Source organism: Orcinus orca, chromosome 11 (assembly GCF_937001465.1).
Source record: "Orcinus orca chromosome 11, mOrcOrc1.1, whole genome shotgun sequence".
NCBI classification, from domain to species: domain Eukaryota; kingdom Metazoa; phylum Chordata; class Mammalia; order Artiodactyla; family Delphinidae; genus Orcinus; species Orcinus orca.
The window spans coordinates 40,737,909-40,762,272 of NC_064569.1; the positions used below are offsets into that span (position 1 = coordinate 40,737,909).

At 39.7% G+C, this 24,364-nt stretch overlaps 2 protein-coding genes across 6 annotated transcripts in view; both read left to right on the forward strand.

Annotated features, from left to right (window-relative positions):
* DIP2B (disco interacting protein 2 homolog B) overlaps positions 1 to 24,364 on the forward strand; it is a 233,498-nt gene that overhangs the window by 56,459 nt on the left and 152,675 nt on the right. The window contains exon 1 of one of the 5 annotated variants that reach the window (XM_033436312.2): positions 14,996 to 15,133. The exons of the other annotated variants lie outside the window; for them this stretch is intronic. Coding sequence (XP_033292203.1) covers positions 15,112 to 15,133 — 22 coding nt within the window. The 5' untranslated portion in view covers positions 14,996 to 15,111. Of the gene's footprint in view, positions 1 to 14,995; positions 15,134 to 24,364 lie in introns of those variants that run through there. 5 annotated transcript variants of the gene reach the window in all.
* LOC105748205 (40S ribosomal protein S2-like) lies at positions 18,240 to 18,748 on the forward strand (the record flags this gene model as incomplete). The annotated part of the gene is made up of 1 exon (XM_033436314.2): positions 18,240 to 18,748. A coding segment is annotated over one exon (501 nt), but the record flags the coding sequence as incomplete, so codon positions are not given.

Below are 24,364 nucleotides of genomic sequence, written 5' to 3' on the forward strand. Positions count from 1 at the left end.
CAATCTAGTTCAAAAACTTTTAGAGATTGCATTGTTTTGATCAATCTCCTTTACCCTTAGAGATAACCCAAATAACAGAAAAACTTAAATAGTTTCAGATACAGCAGTGCTGGCTGAGGATATCAAGGTGATTTAAAAGTTTCTGTGCTTCTGCCAAGGGTATCATTGAGGGTACACAAGGGTACACTCCTAGGATTGAAAGGAACCTTAGGAATTCTCTGTTCTGACATTTTTTATAGATGTGGAAATTGGGGTCCTGAGAGGTGGGGTAGTTTGCTTGAGGTCACTGAGTTGGCAACACTGTATTTCTGAACTTGTTTGCTACCAACAAGGAGCATCTCAACAACAGTTCAGCTTCCAGTCAGAAATGGCCAGATTAATATGCCTAACAACCTCTATTCTTTCTCATACTTCAATTAATGTCAGTAAAGAAAAAAAAAGTTGGGCTTCCCTGGTGGAGCAGTGGTTAAGAATCCACCTGCCAATGCAGGGGACACGGGTTCGAGCCCTGGTCTGGGAAGATCCCACATGTGGCAGAGCAACTAAGTTTGTGCACCACAGCTATTAAGCCTGTACTCTAAAGCCTGCGAGCCACAACTACTGAGCTCATGCGCCACAACTACTGAAACCCACGTGCCTAGAGCACGTGCTCCGCAACAAGAGAAGCCACCACAATGAGAAGCCCGTGCACCGCAATGAAGAGTAGCCCCCACTCACCGCAACTAGAGAGAAAGCCCACGTGCAGCAATGAAGACCCAACCCAGCCCCAAAAATTAATTAATTAAAAAAAAAAGTTAAGCATTACCTCATAAGGGTAAAACAGAAGTATAGAAGAGACAATAGCAACAAAGTTCTGAAATTTGCAGAGCAAGTGGATGAGTGATAGCTGACTGAGCAGATACAAGAAAGCTGAACCTTAGTGGCAATGGGGAAGCAAGGCGACTGTGTAAATCCAAAAAGCTCAGGAATGGGCTAGACCAGTTCGCTCTGGTGATGGGAGTAAAAGTAGGTTACAAACAAAGATTCATTGAAAGTTTGTTTAAGAGAAGTTAAGACTCGCAGATACTCTCCCTCCATGCAGCCATGAGAATTCCTCATCCTAGCAGAAGACTACAGATTTATTTTCTAACGAGGGTAAAATAGAGGATCTCTAGAATGGGGGACACCAGGCACAGTTGAGGGCAAAGAGGGCATGCTGTCAAGGCACTTTCTACTCATGTGTAATTTCTCTCCATACCTAGTATCATATATCAAAGTTGATTTAGTTCCAAATTTGCGACACAGGTGATTAGGTGATGCCCACCCCCACCCCTTCCCCAGAAAGGGACAGACTTCTTACTAACCATTCTCCCACTGAGTGAATCCTTTAGGTTTTTGGATAACATTTCATTTTACCTTTTCTTGCCTCTCCTGTAATTTAGAAGTTAATCTTCACAGAAAAGAAGAGGATGATGTAATGAAGTTTAAAAGTCGAAGGGTAAATATTTTCTTGGTATTATACCAGTTTTGTCCTAACAATTGGACTAATCAGCAGTTGGTGCTTTAGAAAAATATTATTTTATTAGTCCATAGATCTTGGAAGTCACCTTAGATGTTTTGGCCATGGAGGTGGGGATGGCGTACAAAGAATCCTAAGATGTATTCTTTGTTCTTGTAGAAGGGATGAGATTCAGCACACCAAGTTCAATCTAGTTGTCATTGTGTAAAGTGTAAGACTGGGTAAAAAGTTTAAAAAAAATCTTGTTCCCTACCCTCAGAGGGTAAATGGTCTTTCTGCCATTTGCAGGAACATGGATGGACCTAGAGAGTATCATACTAAGTGAAGTAAGTCAGAGAGAAAGGCAAATATTATATGATATCACTTATACATGGAATCTAAAAAGTAATACAAATGAATCTATATGCACAACAGAAACAGACTCACAGACATAGAAAACAAACTTAATGGTTACTAAAGGGGAAATGGCAGGAAGGCTAAATTAGGAATATGGGATTAATAGGTACAAACTAATATATATAAAATAGGTAAGCAACAAGGGAACACAGGGAACTATATTCAATATCTTGTAATAACCTATAGTGGAAAACAATCTGAAAAATTAATAAAACGGAATCATGTTGCCATATACCTGAAACTAACACAATATTGTAAATCAACTATACTTCTATTTTAAAAAATAAATTTAAAAATAAAATTGTCTTTCTCATTATATTCTAGTATCTCTTAATCTCAGGTATTCCATCTCTAAAAGATTCAGTGGTTTGAGATTCACATAAACCAATATCATATTAAAGTGTTAGGCAAGTGTCTGGCAAATAAACTGTTTCAACATTTTTATGGCTCAGTATTTCCTAAATTTATTCTATAGAATAAAACTTTTAGGAAATAGCAACCCATATAAGAGCACATACCTTTAACTGCCATGCAAATTAGGTTGGCGCTGAATTGTATTTCATTCATCAGCCATTTCCCCCCTATTTACTCAATATAGATTGTTTATGGAAAGTTAGACACCCCAGATCCTTTTCCTTCCTCCACTCAACCAAGGGAATTAATATTGGTGAATATTTGAGATTTTATTTTCATTGTCCTTCATTAACTATGCTTAGGGGCCATCATTTTGAATTGGAGACGTTTCCAGGTTCTTAAAGAAGGCTGATGAGTGTGTTTTTTGTTCGTTTGTTTTATTATATAACTGAAGAAATTAATTGATTCTAACGTAATACTGTTCAATCTCTTTTGTAATGATTGGTTTGTTTCCCTTTGAGGGATTCTTAATCTACTAGTAAGTGACCAAGTTTTATCTCTGTATTGTGAGATAAGTCCTTCTTGATTGAATGAAAGAGAATAAATAATATAGTGTCATAATTCAGATATTTGGAATCACTTTCCAAAGTGACATGTGAATTGTTTAGTTATCTCAACTGACCTCTTGACTGCTGGGTACAAGCTTCTGAATAAAAAGAGGTGGTAGAGGGGCTTCCTTGGTGGCGCAGTGGTTGAGAGTCCGCCTGCCGATGCAGGGGAAACGGGTTCGTGCCCCGGTCCGGGAAGATCCCACATGCCGCGGAGTGGCTGGGCCCGTGAGCCATGGCTGCTGAGCCTGCACATCCGGAGCCTGTGCTCTGCAACGGGAGAAGCCACAACAGTGAGAGGCCTGCGTACCACACACACAAAAAAAAAGAGGTGGTAGAGGAAGGGGAAGTGTCATGAACTGTTGTTCCAGATTTTGGATCAGGTCTTAAATAGTGGTTATCCCTGATTCTAGAATAAAAAGACTATAGGGCATAGTAAGGGAGTATAGATGGTGATAAGGACAGGAAGGAAGTTAGCATTTAGGTCTCTTCTGTACATAGGGTTGGAGCAAATGCTTAAAAGCATAACTTTTCCATCCCTTACAGCAATGCTGTTTGTTTGTTTGCTTATTCATTCATTCATTCATGCATGCATGCTGCACTGCACAGCATGCAGGATCTTAGTTCCCTGACCACTGATCGAACACCCGCCCCCTGCAGTGGAAGTGTGGAGTCTTAACCACTGGACTGCCAGAGAAGTCCCAGCAATGCTATTTATATTGACAGTTATGGAGTTAATTTTCTTTAAAAATATCCTCAGGTTATTTTATGGTCAGATTAATATGTCACCTAAGTACAATTCATTAGTATGACTTTATGGCCTTTGGGTGGCCAGGGGTGGGGTAGGGACAGACTGATTGTAGTACAATATGAAATGTAAGCCAAATAAATACTTAGTCATGTTGGTACCAAGGGAATAATTGTAACTCTTACGAACCGCCAGGTCCATTTTAACTGTCTTGTAAAATCTAACTGCCATCTAACTGTCTAGAAATGATTTAATATCTCAGTTGACCTAGCTGCCACAAAGAAACCTATAATACTTTAATAAAATTAGGTGTAGAATAATTCTTAAAAATTTTAAGGTTATAAAGCATAGCTTTATTTACTCATGGAACCAGAAAACCAGTGCACCAATTTTCATTCAGTTCATTTGTTTGGGAGCTGCTGGTGGTTTGGTTTCAACGTATGCTTGAGTCTTGTTGAGATGTAATTTCTTCCACTTTGTTTCCTTTCCTTTTTTTTTTAAGCTCTTGTTCTGTGTACCTTCTTTGATCCTTAAGTCTTGAAGCATTGACATGACATGTGGCAAATTTATTTTTCAGTCCTTAGGTGGTGAGGATTGAGTTAATCATGTATCCCAGTTCATGGCACACCATCAGCACTGATCTGTGCAAGTCTTCTCTCTTAGCTTTCAGAATTAATTAGAATTAATTAATTTCTCTTTTGCCTCCACTTTCCACTTCTGTTCTCAGTCCCCCATAGTTAACTGTTCTAATATGTTTGATGTATTTTTGTAAATATATAGTAGTGTTTTTTTTTGATGTGTGTGTTGTTAAATTTACCTAAATGGTGTGCTGTAGTCTTTGTTCTGCTTCTTATCCCCATCAACCCCTGCCTCCTTCCCCCTTTAAAGACTATTTTTGTTGCTGTGTATATATCTAGTTCTTTGTTTCTAACTGCCATCTACTGTCTATAAATGATTTGTTCTCTCAGTAATAGACACCCAGATTGCTTTCAACTCCCCACCACCACAGACAATGGCATAAACAGCCTTGCACTTGTTCTCCTGTGGTCCTGCGGGAGAATTTTCTGGACATCTGCATAAGAGTGGATTGCTGCACGTACTTTGATTAAGCAACTGCCAGATTTGGGCTCTTTGTCAGTGTGCACAATGGATCCTGTTTCTCCATCTTCCTGCCAGCACTTGGCTTTATCTACCTTTCTAAGTTTTGCCTATCTGATAGGGGTAAAGTGGTATCTTAATGTTGTTTTAATTTGCATTCTCCAATTACTAATGACTTGCAGCATCTCTTTGTATACAATTAATCCATTTTGAATGCCCCTTCAGTGAATTACCTGTTCATATCTTTCGCCCATTTCTTTAATTAGAGTTTCTGTCTTTTCTTTGTTGATTTGCAGAAGTCTTTTATCTAGTTTAGAATATTAGCCTGGTATTTGCCTTATCCCAGTCTGTGATAATACGTTAATTTTGTCAGTGGTGCCCTTTGTTGAGCAGAAGCTAACCTTGATGTAATAAGTCTATAATTTTCTTTACCTTATGGCTTTCTGGGTCTTGTTAAATATAATAAAGATATTCTGTAGTTTTAATGATATATTTTTATAATTCAGCTTTTTACATGAGGTCTTTAATCTGTCAGAGTCCATCTTTGTATATGGCTTAGAATAGTAATTTTTTCTGTATGTAGTAAGACTGTTTCTCCAACCCCATGAACTAATTTGTGGTACCACTGTCCTTATATATCACATTCCTATGTTTTCATGGCTTTTTTTTTTATGTTTTTTTGTTTTTGTTTTGTTTTTTTGCGGTATGTGGGCCTCTCACTGTTGTGGCCTCTCCCGTTGCGGAGCACAGGCTCCGGACGCGCAGGCTCAGCGGCCGTGGCTCACGGGCCCAGCCACTCTGCGGCATGTGGGATCTTGCCGGACCGGGGCACGAACCTGTGTCCCTTGCATGGGCAGGCGCACTCTCAACTACTGCGCCACCAGGGAAGCCCCATGGCTCTCTTTTTTAATAGTCTTTGTTTTTTTAGATATATTTGTTTTTTCTCACATGAGTACCAACTGGTTGTTGTTTTTTTTTTCTTTCACTCAGCTTTGTGCTGTCTTAAAAACTCATATGGTACATAAGTTAAAAAGATGTCATTTCTTTCTCAAATTAATCTGTAAAATCAGTGTAGTCCCAATTAAATTCCATCTATTTTTTCCCTTTAGATTTGGCAGACATTTACAAATTTGAATGGAAAAGTAGAGGTCTTTTTCAAAATTGATCTACCACTTTCTGGTCCTCTTAATGCTTAGTCTGTCTAAGCTCACAACTTTTCTTGTGCCAACTTTGGCATTTTATATTTTTCTGGCAATGTATCCATTTCATTTCTTTTTTTAAGAATAAAATTTTTATTTTAGAACAAGTCTAGATTTACAGAAAAATTGTGGAGATAGTACAGAAAGTTCCCATTACTACTGACAAATTCTCTTAGCCTTTCTTCATCTTTGTTTCGCCTTCATTTCTGAAGGATATCTTCACTGAATTTATTATAGAATTTTGAATGACAGTACTTTTCTCTGAGCACTTTAAAATTATTGTTCCACCATCTACTGGCTTCCATAGTTTCTGATGAGAAGTCTGCATTTATTTAGATTATTGTTCCCCTATGTGTAATATGACTCTTTTTTTTTTTCTGGGTACTTTTAAGATTTTTTTTTTCAGCACTTTGATTATGATGTGTTTGGATATGATTTTCTTTAAATTTGTCCTGTTTGGGTTTTCTTCAATCTCTAAATTTATGTCTTTCACCAAATTTGGGAAGTGTATAGCCATTATTTCTTCAATTATTTTTTCTACACCAAGCAATTTTTTCTCTCCTTCTGTGATTCCAATGACATGGATGATAGTGTTTCATAGTTCTCTGAGGCTGTGTTAACTTTTTTCAGTCTCTTTCCTTTTTGGTCTTCATATTGAATCATAATATTCATCTGTCTTTATGGTCATTGAGTTTTCCCCCTGTTATCTCAATTCTGCTATCCAGCCCATCCTGTGATCTTTTTTTTGTTTGTTTTGTTTTGTTTTGTTTTGTTTTCACGGGCCTCTCACTGTTGTGGCCTCTCCCACTGCGAAGCACAGGCTCCAGACGCAGGCTCAGCGGCCATGGCTCACGGGCCCAGCCACTCCGGGGCACGAACCCGCGTCCCCTGCATCGGCAGGTGGACCCTCAACCACTGCGCCACCAGGGAAGCCCCCATCCTGTGATCTTTTTATTTGACATACTTTACTTCTCTGTTGTAAAATTTCCATTTGGTTCTCTTAAAAACACTTTTTAAAAAAGTATTTTATTTTATTATTTATTTATTTATTTTGGCTGTGTTGGGTCTTCATTGCTGTGTGTGGGCTTTCTCTAGTTGCAGTGCACGGACTTCTCACTGCAATGGCTTCTGTTGTTACGGAGCATGGGCTCTAGGCACACGAGCTTCAGTAATTGTGGCGCATGGGCTTAGTTGCTCTGCGGCGTGTGGGATCTTCCCGGAGCAGGGCTTGAACCCATGTCTCCTGCATTGGCAGGTGGATTCTTAACCACTGCGCCACTAGGGAAGCCCTTAAAAACACTTTTATTTTGAAATAATTATAGATTTATAGGAAGTTGCAAAGAAACGTGCAGAAAAGTTCCATGCACTCTTTTCCTAGCCTCTCTCAGTGTTAACATTTTGTGTAACTCTCATATGTTATTAATAATAAGAAATTGACACTGGTACAATCCATAGAGCGTTTTCAGATTTTTCCAGTTACACATGCACTTGTGTGTGTGGGTACAAGTATGTGGGTATGGTTTTATGCAATTTTATCATGTGTTGTATCATGTAACTACCACCACAGTCAAACTGCAGAACTGTATCATCATCCTTTTGGGTTTTTTTCATTGTTTCTACTTTTCTGTTGAGAACATCAGAAACAAAACACCTTTCAAGAGTGTTTACCTTTACCTCATGGAGCATGGTTATAATAACTGCTTTAAATTCTCTGATAATTCTAATATTGAATATCTGTTTAATTTTGGTTTTGGAATCTATTGATTTTTTTCCCCGAAGAATCAGTTACATTTTCTTCCTTCTTTGTATGTCGAGTAATTTTGAATTGTGTCATGGACATATTGAATATTATGTTGTGAGATTTTGGGTGCTGTTAAAATCCTCTGGAGAATGTTGAGATTTTTTTGTTTTAGCTGACAGTTGACTTGGTTAGGTTCAGATCATAAGTTTGGTTTCACCTTCTGTGAGTGGTGGTTCCAGTGTCATTTCAGTTCTCAGCATTTGTTATGCTCTTTGGAACTACACTGCCCATGCACTAATCAGACTTGGGCAATGTCATATTGTAGTTCAGACTCAAAGCAGTTGCTGTCCTTCATTGGATTTATTCTACACATGTGAACTTGGAGAGCAGACAGACACTTTAGGGGGTGGACACAGGGGAGAAGGACTCAGCCCAAGACTTAACATTTGTTTATATGTAGAATTGTTTATATGTCCTCTTTCCAGTTTTTTCTTGTTTGGTATATCCCTACATTCTTGGGCTTCCAGAGGCCCCTTTCCCATGTAGTTCTGTGGAGAAGGAAAAAAGGAAAAAATTTACATTGTACTCTGGCTTGCTTTGGCTCTTTTTTCCAGTCCTCTGGCCAGAACAAGAAAGTTTCTCTCAGCACTTTTAGAGAGAGAGAGAGAGAGAGAGAGAGAGGGAGAGAGAGTGTGTGTGTGTGTGTGTGTGTGTGTGTGTCTGTACGTGCGCATGCGCTGTGCCATTGTGAATTGGCTACCTGGACAAAGCCATTCTTGGGTCAAAGCTGGGCGGTGAAGGAATTTAAAAAGAAAAAAATAAAAAGGCGAGGAAATTCACTGGTACTGTAATTTTTCAAGTTTTTACTTCCCTTCCCTACTTGCCTGTTATTTATGTACTTTTCTCCATCCTCAGGTAGTTTTTTTTTTTTCTGTTTTCAGTTCAGAGTTTTTAGTTGTAATCAGTGGGAGAGAGTGGGCTTACTCCATCTTGGCATCTTTGGTAGAGTGTAATTTGTTAATTTCAGGGCAAAAAAAGTATCAAATAGTAGAGAAACTAGTTAAGGGCGTGGATTTGTGAAAGCAGAGAACTATCTGGTACTGAATATAAGCTTTCCATGGAACTGCTTCTCAGTCTGGGAAGAGTGTTGAGCTGTTAGAATCCATCAATGTGTTAAACCTAGTGGGGGAATTTGAGTAGTGAGCTGGGGGTGCAGTCATGCCTTGTCCATTTTTTTGTAGACCAAACATATTAGGTTGAAGCATGTGCAATTGACAATATTTGACTATCTTTGACTTACAAAAACCGCATTTTCTCATGATTTAACCTATATTTAACTCTCAGTTCTGCAATTTGAAGAAAGAAAATGAAACCTCAGGTTTAAATATGATCTGTATTAAGGTGATGCTTGATGCTTTAACAGACAAATCCAAAATCTCAGAGGCATAACACAGTCCAAAATGGACATTCCCGTTGTTGGACAGCGAATGGGGGAAGCTGCTCAGTGAGGTCACGTAGAGACTCAGGATGATGAAGTCTCCTCCATTGTTCATACATGGCTTCCAGGTGTCCTGGGGGTTGATATCCAGCCAGGAGACTGGGAAAGGGAAAGGGTGACAAAAAGAGAGGGTAACAAAACTTCTTAATCTTAGCCCAAAGTGGGTATGGTATGTTGGATTGGTGAGAACCAACCTAGATGTGGGGTGGGGGGTGGGGTGGGAGGGCAGAAAATGTATTCTGTATTTGTCAGCTGCTTTCCAGCACCAGTTGTGATGGGAAACATGAACCTCCGGTGGGCAGCCGGCCATCTCTGCCATACTACTTCTTGATCACTTGGAGAACATCTTTTGCTGTGTGCATTAGTTTGCTAGGGCTGCTGTAACAGAGACTAACAAAGACCACAGACTGGGTGGCTTAAACAATAGAAATTAATTTTCTCACAGTTCTGGAGGCTAGAAGTCCAAGGCCAGTGTGTCAGCAGGTTTCATTTTTTCTGAGGTCTCTGCCCTTGGCTTGCACACAGTGCCTTCTCACTGTGTCCTCACCTGGTCTTTTCTCTATGTGTGCTCATCTCTGGTGTCTCAGTGTGTCCAAATTTCCTCTTTTAACAAGAAACCAGTTCGATTGGATTAGGGCCCATCCTAAGGGCCTCATTTTAACTTACTTACCTCTTTAAAGGCTCTGTCTCCAAATAGTCACATTCTGAGGTACTGGGGGTTAGGGCTTCAATATATGAATTTTAAGGGGACAGAATTCAGCCCATAACACACACTCTACATTTATAACAAATGAATATGTTTTTACTAAAAGTAGTCATACTCCATTAAATAAAAGAAGAAAGTGATGTTAGATATATGTTATAATTATACTTTTACTGGATCTGTAATAAATTTTAAATTATACATATTAATGAAGATTGCCAGTATCTCAAAGGCATTTTTCCTTATTTATTAATCAAGGAAAAAAGTTAGTGATGAAGATAGTTTAGTTTTTAGCAAACGTGATCGTTTTTCTCTTCTAGAGTTTGTGTTTGGTTCTTATTGTAGCTTACCCAAGGGGTATGTTAATTACTGAGATAGTAAAGAGAGTTACTAAACATGTCTCCTATAAGAAAATCACCACCCTCTACAGTGTAAAAGTAAATCTCTAAGTGTATATTGGACATTTTAGAATTTTGTCTTGTTGTGACTTGCTAAATGACATTTTGTTACTGAAAACCAAGGCGATGTTATGTGGTTGGTAATATCCTTTTTAGCCTACCAGACACTTGAAGGTGAAAGAGAATGTGCCTGTGAATTCCACCATCCGAACTGTTGGACCCCTTCCCTTGGTCTGCTCTTTTGTCACTATTTCCAGTGTGTTGGAGGTGAAGCTCTAAGGCAGCGTTCCCCAACCTTTTTGGCACCAGGGACTGGTTTCCTGGAAGGCGACTTTTCCACAGATGGTGGGGGGCGGGGGTGTGGGGATCGTTCAGGCGGTAATGCTAGTGTTGGGGAGTGTTGGGGAGTGGCAGATGAAGCTTGGCTTGCTCACCCACTGCTCACCTCCTGCTGTGTGACCCGGTCAGCAGCCTGGGGGTTGGGGACCCCTCCTCTAAGGGAAGGATGAGGCTCTTAACCCTTTATGTAGGTGGTGATTAAAGATTGTGTAGCCTCACTGTCAACTGTCAGACCCTTTTTTTGACTTCTCAGGATTACCTTTTACCAAATGGTGGCTTGAGATTCAGCTCTCCTTTATATAACTATGCTCCACCTTTATAGATTTCTTTTCTTTTTCTTTCTTTCTTCCTTCCTTCCTTCCTTTCTTTCTCTTTCTTTCTCTCTTTTTCTCTCTCTTTCCTTCCTCCCTCCCTCCCTCCCTCCCTCCCTCCTTGTGGCTTGCAAGATCTTAGTTCCCCAACCAGGGATTGAACCCAGGCCCAGGCAGTGAAAGCACCAAGTCCTAACCACTGGACCTCTGGGGAATTCCCTACTCCACCTTTAAAGGAACTATAATTATGATTTTAAAAGTTATTATATAAATATCAGGTAAACATTGGTCACTTTAGAGATTTTGCTTTTATACTTGTTTCCATAATTACTATTTTAAAAGTTATATAGATATCAGATGAATACTGGTTTTTAAAAAGATTTTGTTTTTTACATGTTTTTATATTTATTGTGAAACTAATAAGTTTAAAAATCTTCTAGCTTCCAAGAAGGAGTAACAGCTCAGCTTCTGTGTTGACATTTGCTGCTAATTGTTAAAGTGAGAAATCTTTTGCAGTTTGGTGTAGAAACTTGTCACCTCTATGAATGAAGTTATCCAATTCCTTTGTGAGAGATTCAGTAGTCAGACTGGTTTTTTGCTGTGTCATGATTCCTTTATCACTTCTGAAAATCAACTCTAGAAGATTTTCCAAGTCGTGGTTAAAAATGAGAAAGTTCCATAATTTTCCCTTATATGTTATTTAACATGTTCATATATTGAAAACAGATCTAGGGGATTCTATAGTATATAATATATATGTTTCCTCTCTCTTTCTTTTGCTTTCTCTCCCCCACCTCTCCCCGACCCTGCCTTTCTTTATATATATATGTATTTAAACACCTACAGTGTTCTACATGTATTAATTGGATCAGTAAATATTTGAACACCTACTAAGGTCAAACATCGTTCTGCATGAGACAGTTGCTGACTGCCTAAAGATATAGGCATCAATATGTGACTATAGGTTGTGTAAACAATTCTTTTCAATACCTTGAGTTACTTGAGGCCTTCCTTTCAGTGAGCAACCTTTAATTTGTAAAATGATAGTCTCAGAAGTTTTGATTTCATTCTTTCAACAAAACTTTTATTAACTGCTTTACTATTTTAGTAGATTGTAGGGATAGCAAAATGACTCTGACCCAGTTCTTGTCCACAAAGAGCTCACAGTCTAATCAGGAGCTGACTTGTAATGAAAAGGAGATTAAAGTTTGATTCTATGTTGAGGTAAATGATAATAGAAGTATGAAAAGAAAATGCCATGGCAACATAGGGGAGAGGTTGGGGAAAGGGTTTGCCAGGAAAAGCCTCACAGAATATATTATTGTTGGCAGCCCTTTGAATGACTTTGGCTGTAAGTAGATGGGAGTTCAATTCTCTGTGACCCTTGGAACCTAGGCCTTTTAATTATTCATAAATAACTTAAGCGTACATCTAGGACTGGGAATTTATTTAAAAGATGCATCTGTCTTTCTAGTTTAAACTTTAGTTTAACTAGTCCTTTAGGAATAGGCATTTAAGGATGCAGCTGTATGGCAGCATTACAGATGTTTGCTCTTCAGAGCCCCTTATAACACAGTTACAGTTATCCTGCTTTGCTTAGGTTGCCCTTTCCTTTTTAACAAAAAATATTTCTCATTTGTCTTCATTCAGTCCGTATAAACAAAGCAAAACTTTTTTAAAAAAAATCAGAAACTTGGATCTACTCTACTTTAACGTCCTCATGTGTCTTCCTTTTCTCTTCAACACTAAGATGTCCATCACATGCTGATACACAAATATTACCCCCAGACTAAGATCGTAGTCGCGTCAAACTTTGCTGAGTAATATATGGCTGCTTTTTAAAAGAAATATACCTTTACAAAGGAGATTCTGGTTTTTTTCATTTATATATTATGAAGTTAAGATATATTTCCTAGAAAAAATATTTTGCTGTAAGCAGAACTGAAAGCATTTGCTAGGAGAGAGTTAAGGGTTGCTAAACTCAAGGCATGCAGGATTGGTGGTGAGCCGAGAATGCTTTCACAACAATTTGATTCAGCAAACATTTACTGAATGCTGTGGTCAAAGCATTGCTGCTAGACCCTCTGACGGGTCAGAAAATGAACATAGGCTCTGTTTTGAAGGATCTTCCAATTTACAGCACTGTTTCTGAGTCTCCTCTGTTCCATTCTCCATGTTTGCCATTTCCCAGATAATGAAAATTAGAGCTGTGATTTATCAAGTCTGTAAGCTGGAAAGGCTATAAAATTAGTTTGCTTAAAATGTTGGTTGCTGGTTCTCCGTAGTGCTGCCAGTATTTAAAATAACGGAAAATATTTGGTGTCTCCTTCCGCAAATTAACATTTCCATGAGTGGCTGCTTTTCATAGAGCATCTCGAGCCAGCCCCTCTCGTGCTGTGAGTCTTCATTGACAGTATTAAATCAGATCTGAGCAGCTCTAGGAGACAGTTGAGAGTTTGAGAATATGCCCAGTGTCAGCATCTTGGCTAGAGTGTGCTGTGAAACAAAGAAAACTCTTGGCACCCAGTAAGTGGTTAGGCATGTACCATTCTATGTGTGAGCTCCAATAAATAAAGCAACGTAGGGCATTCCGTGCTTTCATTTGGGCAGAACTAAATGGTTAAGTGTCCTTTTAGGCTTTCCCCTAAGTCTGTCCCAGGCAGTCAGCACATAATCCAGAAGATGTAAAATCTTCAAATACAGCCACTTATCTTTATTATGTAGAGCTCTGTGCTGGGTGCTTCAGGCTGTAAAGAGACAAGACTGAGTACCTGTCAAGTAGCTTACAGATTGAGTAGCACCCTGGTCTAGCTGTTCCACCGGTCTTCCCACTACAGGTCCATTTTTTCCTGGCCTACCCTGGTCTGTAGCCACCTACCACTTGGTGTTGACCCATCATCATTCAGTATGGTTATTCCAACACAATCTGTATAACCTATCCTGAATGTAGAGTGGATATTGGAAACAGTAGAAGAGATGGGCCTTGATCCCTGGACAGGGTCTGCAGTGATTGGTGAAGCCCATTGTAGAGCTATTCACTTGAGGTACTGCTTCAGGGCCATTTTATTTTTCTGACTGAGTCCCATGATTGTCATGGAGCAGGCAGAACCCAGATAGGAAGCAGTCTTTAAAAATGGTTAGCCCAATTTTGTTTACGTTTCCTTTTTCTACAGTGTGTATTTTTCCTTCCTCAGACTAAAAATAGCACAATGTAGTGTATAATAGTGTGGGGTTATTTGCATGAAATCACTGAATTCATTTATTCAAATAATTTGTCTTCTCAAGTATTTTTAAAGTGACCAGGGATAAATATTTATGAATTACATTTAAGTACTTGGAGGGTATTTTGGAAATGTGTTTTTCTTAAGAATAGATTTGTGCTATGCTTTCCTTGACTATGTTTGATGATATTAAGAGTTCTTGGAAATTTTTTCCAAAATCTTGCAATTTGAAAGTGGGTGGAGTGTTTGGAATTAATTTCAGCTGTAATTATATCTTTAATGGTGGTAGTCTCTTGCCTGTTTCATATTATAACAAATGAGAAGTGCAACACCCTCATCATCAAAATACTTAAGAAACTTGCATCTAAAAGGAGGATGGGGAACTAATACAACCTGTTTAGAAGTCTTGAGTTATTTTACTCTGATTACACTAAATTAGATTAATTAGATTATATTTATCTAAAGTTAGGTGGTTGTTTACTTAAACCTGGTGTTAAGATCTAGAAAGGAGGGGAGAGCAATAAAAGCACCTTTCTCCCCCACCAAAGTTTTCAGTAAATTGAATAAAAACTAAAGGATTAGCAAATGGTGGCCATAATATTACCTTTATTATTGATAAAGGTGAAGGTAAAGGAAGCAGCTTAATATTAGAGCCAAATTGGCTTGCTAACTAAGTTCCAAAATTAGGCAGACCTACCCCCTGGTCACAAGTAGTGCTGGATTAGAGAAGGCAATATGTGGTATACAGAGCCTCCACCCAACCCAATTCCTATAGGCAGCTCACTCATATGAGGAAGAAGGGCACGGCTGGACCATTTATTTTTCCCAGATTTGCCAATCAGATCAGTTGCTTCCCTCCCCAGGATAGAAGCATCTAAGTGGCAAAGAAATGCCAGAGAGGTTACAACTGGTAGGGCTCCGTTCACAGAAGGGGACTTCAGAAATGAGGAATAAGCACTCCCCACTAGCATTTGGCTTCTTCTCCTGTGCGTGGTTTCTATGAAGAATGCGTTGGTGCCAGGTAGGAAATGGTAGCATAACTAGGCCAGGAGCAAACCTTTGTTTTGAGGAAGAGGCCTTATAACAATTGGCCTCTTGAAAATTATAGCAAACGTTTGTTTACCAGAATCATAGAAATTGTCTGTCCTTAGGCAGCCCTTGCTGCCTTTCTGAAGCATCTGTGATTTAGCATGCTTTGCTGGGCATTAAATAAAGGCCCACAACTTAGTCTTCTGCTGTCCTTTAGCATTTTAAAATATACTTGCTGTTCTGTCTCTTCTTTGAGTTTTCTTCACAGACTCATTTTGTCTCCTCCCCCAAACCCTAGTGTTTCCCATGATCGTAGCCAACTTTCTTCTCACTTGACACTCTCACCTTGGCTGTCAGCCATTTACACAGTTTTAACTGTTTAGTATCTTGATGATTTCCAAATCTTTATCTCCACCCAGACCTCTGTTCTGAGCTCCATATTTATATGTCCAGCACTCTATTTAACAGTTCCACCTGGGTCATGTAAAACTGACTTATTCTTCCCGCACACTCTCAACTCCCATCAGTCAGAAATCCTTGTCTTTTGTTTTGTGTCCACAGTCTTTGTGAGTGGCATCTGAGCCTATCCACTAGGTTAGGCCAGAAACGTGGATGTCACCTCAGCAGGCTCTTCCTCTCCTTTATTGCTTACCTCCCAGGTCAGGGGTCAGTATCTGGCCAGAGACCTGTGAGCCAAGAATGGTTTTTACATTTTTAAGTGGTTGTTTAAAATAAGCATATATGTGTATTTGTTACAGAGACCCTATGTTGTCTACAAAGACTAAGTATTTACTATCTGACCCCTGTCTGAGGCCAGCAAGTCTTATCAGTTCTCCCTCTAAAACATCACTTTTAATTGTTTCTTTCTATCCCCCCTGCCCCCCAAAATCTCACCTGCCCTGTTTCTCCCTTGGCCTCCTAACTAAGTGTTGTCATATTTCTTTATAAAACACAGAACCTAGTGATGTCCTCTCTTGTTTAAAATCCTGCAGTGTATTTTGCCCTTTTCTCCTCTGTTTTCTGCCTGCCACCTCTTCAGCCTGTAGGACTCTGCTCAGTTGTCACCTTTTCCTTAAGCCCACCTGCCTTCTTATGGAGTTATGCCCCTATTCCACCTGGTCTGTACTTCTGTTATTACACATTCTAGATTGTGTTCTGAGAATCCATTTGCCATTCAGTCATCCCTACAACACTGTGCGTACCTGGAGGACAGGTTCCATTTCCTATTCGTTTCTATGTCTTCTTTACCTAGCTGTGTGTGGCATGTCAGAGGACTGTAATGAATTAATGGGTGTTTTAAGAAATAGTTCTTATTCCTAAGATATGAAAAAATATTAGTAGTCTAAAGATATCATTAATCAGTTTGAGTTGGTAGGCAGGATTTATAACATCTAGACTTTTGATAGAGTCATGCTACATTCTCCTGATTTCTGTTTCATAGCTTTTTCAGTATTACATTTTTAATTTTGAGATAGTTGTAGATTCACATGCAGTTATGAAGAAATAATACCAAGCTATCCCAGTTATCTTTTACCCAGTTCCCCCAATGGTAACATATTGCAAAACTGTAGTACAAGGTCACAACCAGGATATTGGCATTGAGGCAGTCAAGATACAGAACATTTCCATTAACAAGGATCCCTCCTGTTCCCTTTTATAGCCACACCCACTTCCCCTCCCACCGCAGCTTGCCCCTCCCCCATGGCAATCACTAACCTGTTCTCCATTTCTGCAATTGTCATTTCAAGAATGCTATCTAAGTGGAATCAGTATGTAACCTTTTGGGGTTGGATTTTTTTCACTCAGCATAATTCTCTGGAGATTCATCCAGGTTGTTTTGTGTATCAGTAGTTTTCCTTTTTGTTTCTTTTTGTTGCTGAATTTTCATAACTTTTAAAAGATGAAACTCTCCCCTATTTATATATCACTGCAGTTTTTTTTTTTAAGGCTATTTACATTTTTTTCCTCTTGTTCTTTATCTGTAACAGTGGTTTTCAAACTTTGTACTCTTCCCCTGTACTTTTTTTTTGGCGGTACGCAGGCCTCTCACTGTTGTGGCCTCTCCTGTTGTGGAGCACAGGCTCCGGACACGCAGGCTCAGCAGCCATGGCTCACGGGCCTAGCCGCTCCACGGCATGTGGGATCTTCCCAAACCGGGTCACGAACCCGTGTCCCCTGCATCAGAAGGTGGACTCTCAACCACTGCGCCATCAGGGAAGCCCCAAACTTTGTACTCTTAAATTGAGACTCAAAGAGCCTTTGTTTATATGTGTATTGCATCTATCATTATTTACTTACTACATTATAAATTAAAACTGAAATATTTTAAAAATATTTAGTTCACTTAAAATAACAATAAATCTATTACATTCTCATAAGTAATATATTTTTATGAGAAATACCTGTTTTCGTAAACAAAAATCATTTAATGAAAAGAAAAGCACTGTTTTACATTTTTTGTGACTCTAATGTCTGGATTCTCATATCTACTTACTCATTTAATCTGTTATGATAAATTGTTTTGGTTTAAGTATATGAAGAAAATCTGGCCTCCCATAGCTATGTAGTTAGAAAAACCAGGAGATAGTCTTATCATATAACTGTGGATAGTCTTCTATGGTACTACAGCCAAACTCAAGTGATAGTTTATTAAAGATTAGTTACAATGTAGGATGGGAAACCAATAACTTTTCATACTGTTACATTAAAATTATAGTTTGAATGGGTCATTAACTTGTGTATGATTTTTTGTTTTTAACATCATGCATTGGTCATTTGGAAAATATTGAATCGCTGTGTTAGTTACATCTTGCAAATTGTGACACATTTCATTATACATTGTCAAAAATTATATTTGTTAATCTCACCTTCAGTCTCATAAGAAAAAATGCTGAGTATTGGGAAGCTGTCAATCTCAAGTTTTCTAAAATTTTGATTTTTGCTTTGAAATCACTGTCAGTTCATTGAAGTTTATGATTGTCATTAATGCTGCCAGTAACTGTCTCACTTCATTAATTTTTAAGAACATGTCTGCCAGATACTCAAGTCTGAAAACCATAGTTTGTTCATCATTTCAAGTAGAAATGGTGTTAAAGTAAAAATGGTGTTTGGGTGTTAAGTGCTCAAAGGAGGTAGCCATTGCCATCCGTGGGGCCATTTTTCTGGCCAGGCTCTCCACCATCCCCATGCAGCGAGGCTACTGGGGTAACAAGATTGGCAAGCCCCATACTGTGCCTTGCAAGATGACTGGCCACTGTGGCTCTGTACTGGTGCGCCTTGTCCCTGCCCCCAGGGGCACTGGCATTGTCTCAGCCCCTATGCCCAAGAAGCTACTGATGATGGCCGGAATTGACCACTGCTACACCTCTGCCAGAGGCTGCACCACCACCCTGGGCAACTTCACCAAGGCCGCTTTTGATGCCATTTCTAAGAACTACAGTTATCTCACTCCTGATTTCTGGAAAGAGATGGTGTTCACCAAGTCTCCATATCAGGAATTCACTGACCATCTTGTAAAGGCCCACACCAGAGTTTCTGTGCAGAGGACCCAGGATCCAGCTGTAGCGATCACAGAGTTTTATATGAGAAAAATAAAGTGAATGTAGCTGGTTTTAAAAAAAGGCAGTCAGTTCAGCTCACAACTCAGTTATGTAAGTGCTCTTCTTTGAGACAACACAGAATATTAGAAAGGTGTGGACTCAGGGGTCAAAATGTAATAAAACTAGTGACTACCACTGTGAGTGCAGGGCCTAAATCACCAGCTGTCTTGATTTGTCCTAAGGCTCCAGCCACTTTATTCTCCATGGCTTTTATACCATCAGAGCAAATAATTTAGAAGTGTAAAGTTTGAAATCTATTGTTATAGATAAAGAACAAGAGGTAAAAATTTAAAACAGACTTTCACACAGTAAAAATGGCAAATAATGTCTTAATATATTATTAAACTATTTTATACTTTGTGGACCTTCGTAAGTTCTTGGGGGACCCCCAGAAGCCCACGGACCACATTTTGGAGGACCGCTGATTTACAGTAATTTGTGATGACTTATTTCTTTCTCTTTTCTCAGATTTCTTCTGTTTGCCTTTACTTTTGCTGAGATAGACCCTATAGATGCACTGATCTAGGTTGAATACCATTACGGGTCAGAGCTCCACTCTGGACTGGCAGCCTCAGCATGGGCACTAGGCCAATGCTAGGACTGACCCTGGGCACAAAAGAGAAGACTAGTTCACAGCCTCACCTTGGGCAAGCAACAAGGAAGGGCCATAAACCTGCTAGCCTTGTTGGCTTGCTGTGTGTGCATTCAGAAACTGGTCACATCACATGGACCTGAGTCCAGAGGGAGACATTAACTATGACTACTCAAGTGCTTTCCTTCTGAAGCAGTCTTTCAGGCTCCGGGGTGGGAGAGATTCTCAGGCTAGAAAGGGCCCTCCATAGGGCTATCAGACCTACACACTCTAGTCCCAAATCTTCTGAGTCATATCACAGCCTTTTCATTCTAATTATCTCCAGGAAAGGGCCTCAAGTTTTCCTGGCAGTAATAAACCTTAGGAGTTAAGAAGTTTTTCCTTATGAGTACTCTAGATGCTCCCTTATATAACTTAAGTCCATTTTCTTTAGTTTTGTTTTTAATAAAAATAAAGAGCTAATAACAGTGCTTCTCATGCTATTGCTTTATATTTTGAAGACAATTTAACTTTCTGTATCTTCACTCCAGTCTACTTGTGCAATTTTTTTCTTCTATTTTTAACACAGTTCCTTTAATCCAGTGGTCCTGAACTGGGGTGATTTTGCCCCCAGGGGACGTTTGGCAATGTCCAGAGACATTTTTGATTGTCAGAACTTGGGGGGATGCTTCTATCATTCTAGTAGATAGAAATCAGAGAGCTTGCCTTCATTTCAGCAAAATCACTCATTATGTTGTTACAGTAAGATTTTCACTGAATTTATACTCAGATGATAGGAGCATCCTACAGGACAGCCTGTATCAACTAAGAATCATCCAGTCCAAAATGTCAATAATACCAGTCTTAAAAGACTGTGTGTTAGTCCTTCCTTGTAATTTGTTAGCTTTTTATTAATTTTTTTTCTTGCTGAATTAACAGTTTGATTTTACTTTGCATATTATCTAGAATTGTGGTTTTATTTAGAGAAAGTATTTCGATTATGTTCAGAATAATTAAAGATTTTAGAGGTAGATTACTCTTTTGAATATGACTTATGTTTGTACCTCAGGCCATAATACAACATTAGTTTCTGTACCTGAGTGAACACAACTACCTGATGACTTTTAAAAATAATTTTTATGGGCCCCAACCAAATCTTAAAAGAACTCTTCTAGAAATTCCTATAATTAACCAGATTTGGGAACCACTGAAACAGATATGTATTCATAAGCTAGGAAACTTTTAGGACAGCTAGTACAAAGAGAAAACGTTCTTTGTGGCTCTCAGAGATAATATCCACCCTACTGGGCAACCAGTTCTGTCAGTGAAACCAGTCAAGTAACCCTCCCATTGACAAGGTGGAACTGGAGCAGCGGTGTCCAATAAGATTGTGGCTCTTTCCAGTCATATGGTGTCCAGTTCATTTTATTTGCCACAAGTTTGGTTTTAGAAGGGGGTGGTGGTGAAAAGAGATGAGGGAGGCGATAGAGGAGAATTGCTAGTAGAATCGAAGAAATATGATCTACCTTATATCTCAGGAGGGGAATTACTCAGTGCTGACTTCTCTTCCGTAGCATTCATTTGCTACCCACATTCACCACAGTGGTTAAGTGTTCTGAAAAGCTACTTCTGGTATAAATTAACCTGATCAAGGCAGCAGGGGCACTGACTGGGAAGCACAGAGGGCTGTCTAGTCCATTCCCACCATCAAGGATCCTCTGGTCTTGGCCCTTTACTTCTTTTGGCTAAAAGAGAAGTTCATGAAGGTGAGCTTGTTTGTTGGGGTGGTTCCAAGAGCTGTGGAGATGAGACAGTTGTTGAGGAAGGAAAGAAAAGATGGTCACTTTTTTTTACTTTTTCTTTTCCTTTTCATTTTTGAGACCGAAATGTTGCCTTTAATAGTGATCGAGGCAGAGCTTACTGTGGGAGCCGGTGAGCCTGAAGCCGAACCCCCAAGTCGGACAGTAGTGGATAGGCTGCAGGGGGACCTGGGCAGTGGGGCAGGCTTGATCCAGCAAAACAGGCAAGAGAGAAGGATGGTGACTTTTGAAATAAGGCGAATTTTGTTTGGAAGGATAATAGCTTCTTTTCCTGATTAGTTAGTTGTTAAGCAAACTAGAATTTTGGAAATGAAAAAAAAAAAAACTATGAAACTTTGGAATATTAGTTTATATTGGAAGCATGAAATAAATATTGGTTGTATTTTATTCTTCTGGATTTCTTTTATTATTTGTTTTTACTTTTTTAATTAGAGATTTTCAAACATATACCAGAGTAGAGAGACTAGTATAGGGAATCTCCATGTACCAATCACCCCAATATCAACAGTTACCAACACATGGCCAGTCTGATCTCATCTGTACCCTAACCTGCTTTCTTCCACCCCCTCCAATTATTTTAAAGTGTATCAAGCATCAGTATGTAATTTTATCCAGAAATATGTAAGATATTCAGTCTGTGGTCACATTTCCCCTGATTATATAATTTTTTTTTTTGTCTCTTTGGTTTGTTGTCTGGTCTCTTTTTTAAAGATGCTGGTGATCAGATGATTGAATCAAATCCTGGGAATGTGTAGAGAGTCCATAATATTCTATTTTGGTGAGGGGGGCGGCATTTACTTATATTGGATCAGTGATTTCCAAAGATGGTATTACAAATCTAATTCCTGGTATAAATTTGAATAACAAATCGATTGAAGGAAATATTTACCATGTACAGAAAATGTTACTAAATTTCCATGTAGACATAACCCCAGCCTGAAATGGGCTTTATCACTGCCAGGAAGCCCAGCTGTTAAGTTTGCTTTCTCAGGTTCTAAGAAGACTATTTCGTACCTTTCCCTCAAACCTCATAGACTTCTGTTCTCTCAGCTGATGGCTTTGTTTGATGCTTCTCTGAGAAGCATCTGTCCAGAGGGACACCCTCATCTGCCCTCCACCACATCTAGAGATTTTTTGGCAGCTGGGCCACTCTTCTCTCATTTCCCTCCAGTTGGTTATAATGTAGCAAGAGCTTGTTTCTCCCCCCCGCCCCCACCCCCCGCCATTACAGTCCTTTCCTTTGTGCTGAGTGTCCCACCTCCTTCACAGGGACCTTGCCGCTTCTGTGGTCCCCCATCTCCCTCTTCCATCTTCAGGCTCTCCCTGTCTGCTAGAGCATCCCTGTTAGTGTACAGATACGCTCTGGTGCACTCTGTCTCTAGAATTAAATTGTCCCTTGTTAAATCCACCTCTGTCGATACTTAGTGACCCGCTTTCTCTCCCCTTCACAGCTCTTTTCAAAAGAGTTGTCTGTTCTCTCTTCTACTTTTTTTTCTCTTCCATTCACTCTTTAAACCACTCATTACTGGCTCCATTCCTCACTACTTCACTGAAACCGTTCCTGCCAAGAGCACCCAGGTCCTCTGCGATGGAATCTAGTTGTTTTCTTTCTGTCTCATAGACCAGCCCTCCTTCTCTTTTACTGCCTCCCCTTGCCCTGTGTGACCTCTAAGTGCTGGCATGCCTCCAGGCTCAGTTTTGGGCCTCACTTCTCTTTATTTGTACTCCTTCCCGCGGTGATTTCACTCACTCCTGTGGCTTTAAATACCATCTTTATGCTGATGACTCGTAAGTATGTATCTGCAGCCCAGACCTGTCCTCTGAATTCCACCTAGAGATCGGTAACCTATGACTCAGGCTTCATGGGTGCAAAAGACAGTTCTGGCTTTTCCCCTTCAATCCTTTTTCATTTCAGTAAGTAGATCCTGATACACCCAATTGCACAAGTCAGAAACTTGGGAATCATCTTAAATCCTTCCTGTCTCCATCCAGCCAATCAACATGTCTTATCAATTCTCCCTTAGTACATATCTCAAGTACATTCACCTCTCTCCATCTGCGTTTCACCACTAAATCCCTGTTATTTCTCAACTGGAAAACTACTTGAGTTTCCTAATTGGTTCCTCTGCTTTCATTTTTGTCTTCCATACACTATTCTCCTCACAACAGGTACAGTGCTCTATAAAAAACACTTAACCACATTATGTAACTCCTTGCTTAGTCCTTAATGATGGCATTTCATGTAGAATAAATTATTGGCTCCTCACCATAGCCTTCAGCGTCCTGCCTGCTTCTCCAGCCTCATCGACTGCTTTCCCCTCCCTCATTATGGAGGGCTACCTTGTCCCTTTCACACCAGAATCTTTCATGCCCCAGGGCCTTGACACTCACTGTTCCTTCTGCATGCACTAATCTGTTCCTGGCTCTTGTCCTTACTGTTCAGGATGCAGCTTAAATGTCACCTCGTCTGAGAGCCCTTTTCTGATCACCCTTCCCAAAGTGGCTACTTGCCCACCTCAGTTTCTTCTTTGTCACATTATCTGTTTTTTCCAGCAATATTTATTGAGTGCCTACTCTGTGCCTGACACTGTTCTAGGCACTGGGGCGATAGCAGTGAGTGAGGTAGACACACTCAGGAAGCTTCCATCTAGTGGGAAAACAGACAAACCACAAATATATCATATTCTGACTGTGATCTGTGCTGTGTAGACAAATGAAGCAGGTGGGGTGAAGTGAGGGATGCTGTTCTAGACAGCGGTTAGAGGAGGAGACATTTTGACAGGGATTCCAATGAAGTGAGAGAGCATCATCTTGGGTATTTACTTGCTTCTTTTCTGGAAGTATATCTAGAAATATAAGCTCTAAGAAGTCGGGGACCTCACCTGTTCACCGCAGTTCCTGAAACCTAGCACGGTGCCCGGCCTTCGGCAAATACTTATCAATGAATAAATGACCTTTAGGTTCCCACATAATCATGGCATTCTGTGAAGCAGTGCATTCTAGATGTGGCCCACTTACCTTGTCTCTGTGAGCTTGAGTCTTTTCCTGTGTTCAGTGAGGGAATCCACCTCAGGGAGTGATCTCTAAAGACTGCCAGCCTCACTGTGGATGCTGTGGGCGATCATGTACTCTGTTCCTGGTTTCACCGAAATGGTGAAAAGATTGCAAAAGAGTTGAGCATTCACGTTAAAACAAGACTTGCATTTAAAAAGTTATGTCAGCTACAGTCCTGA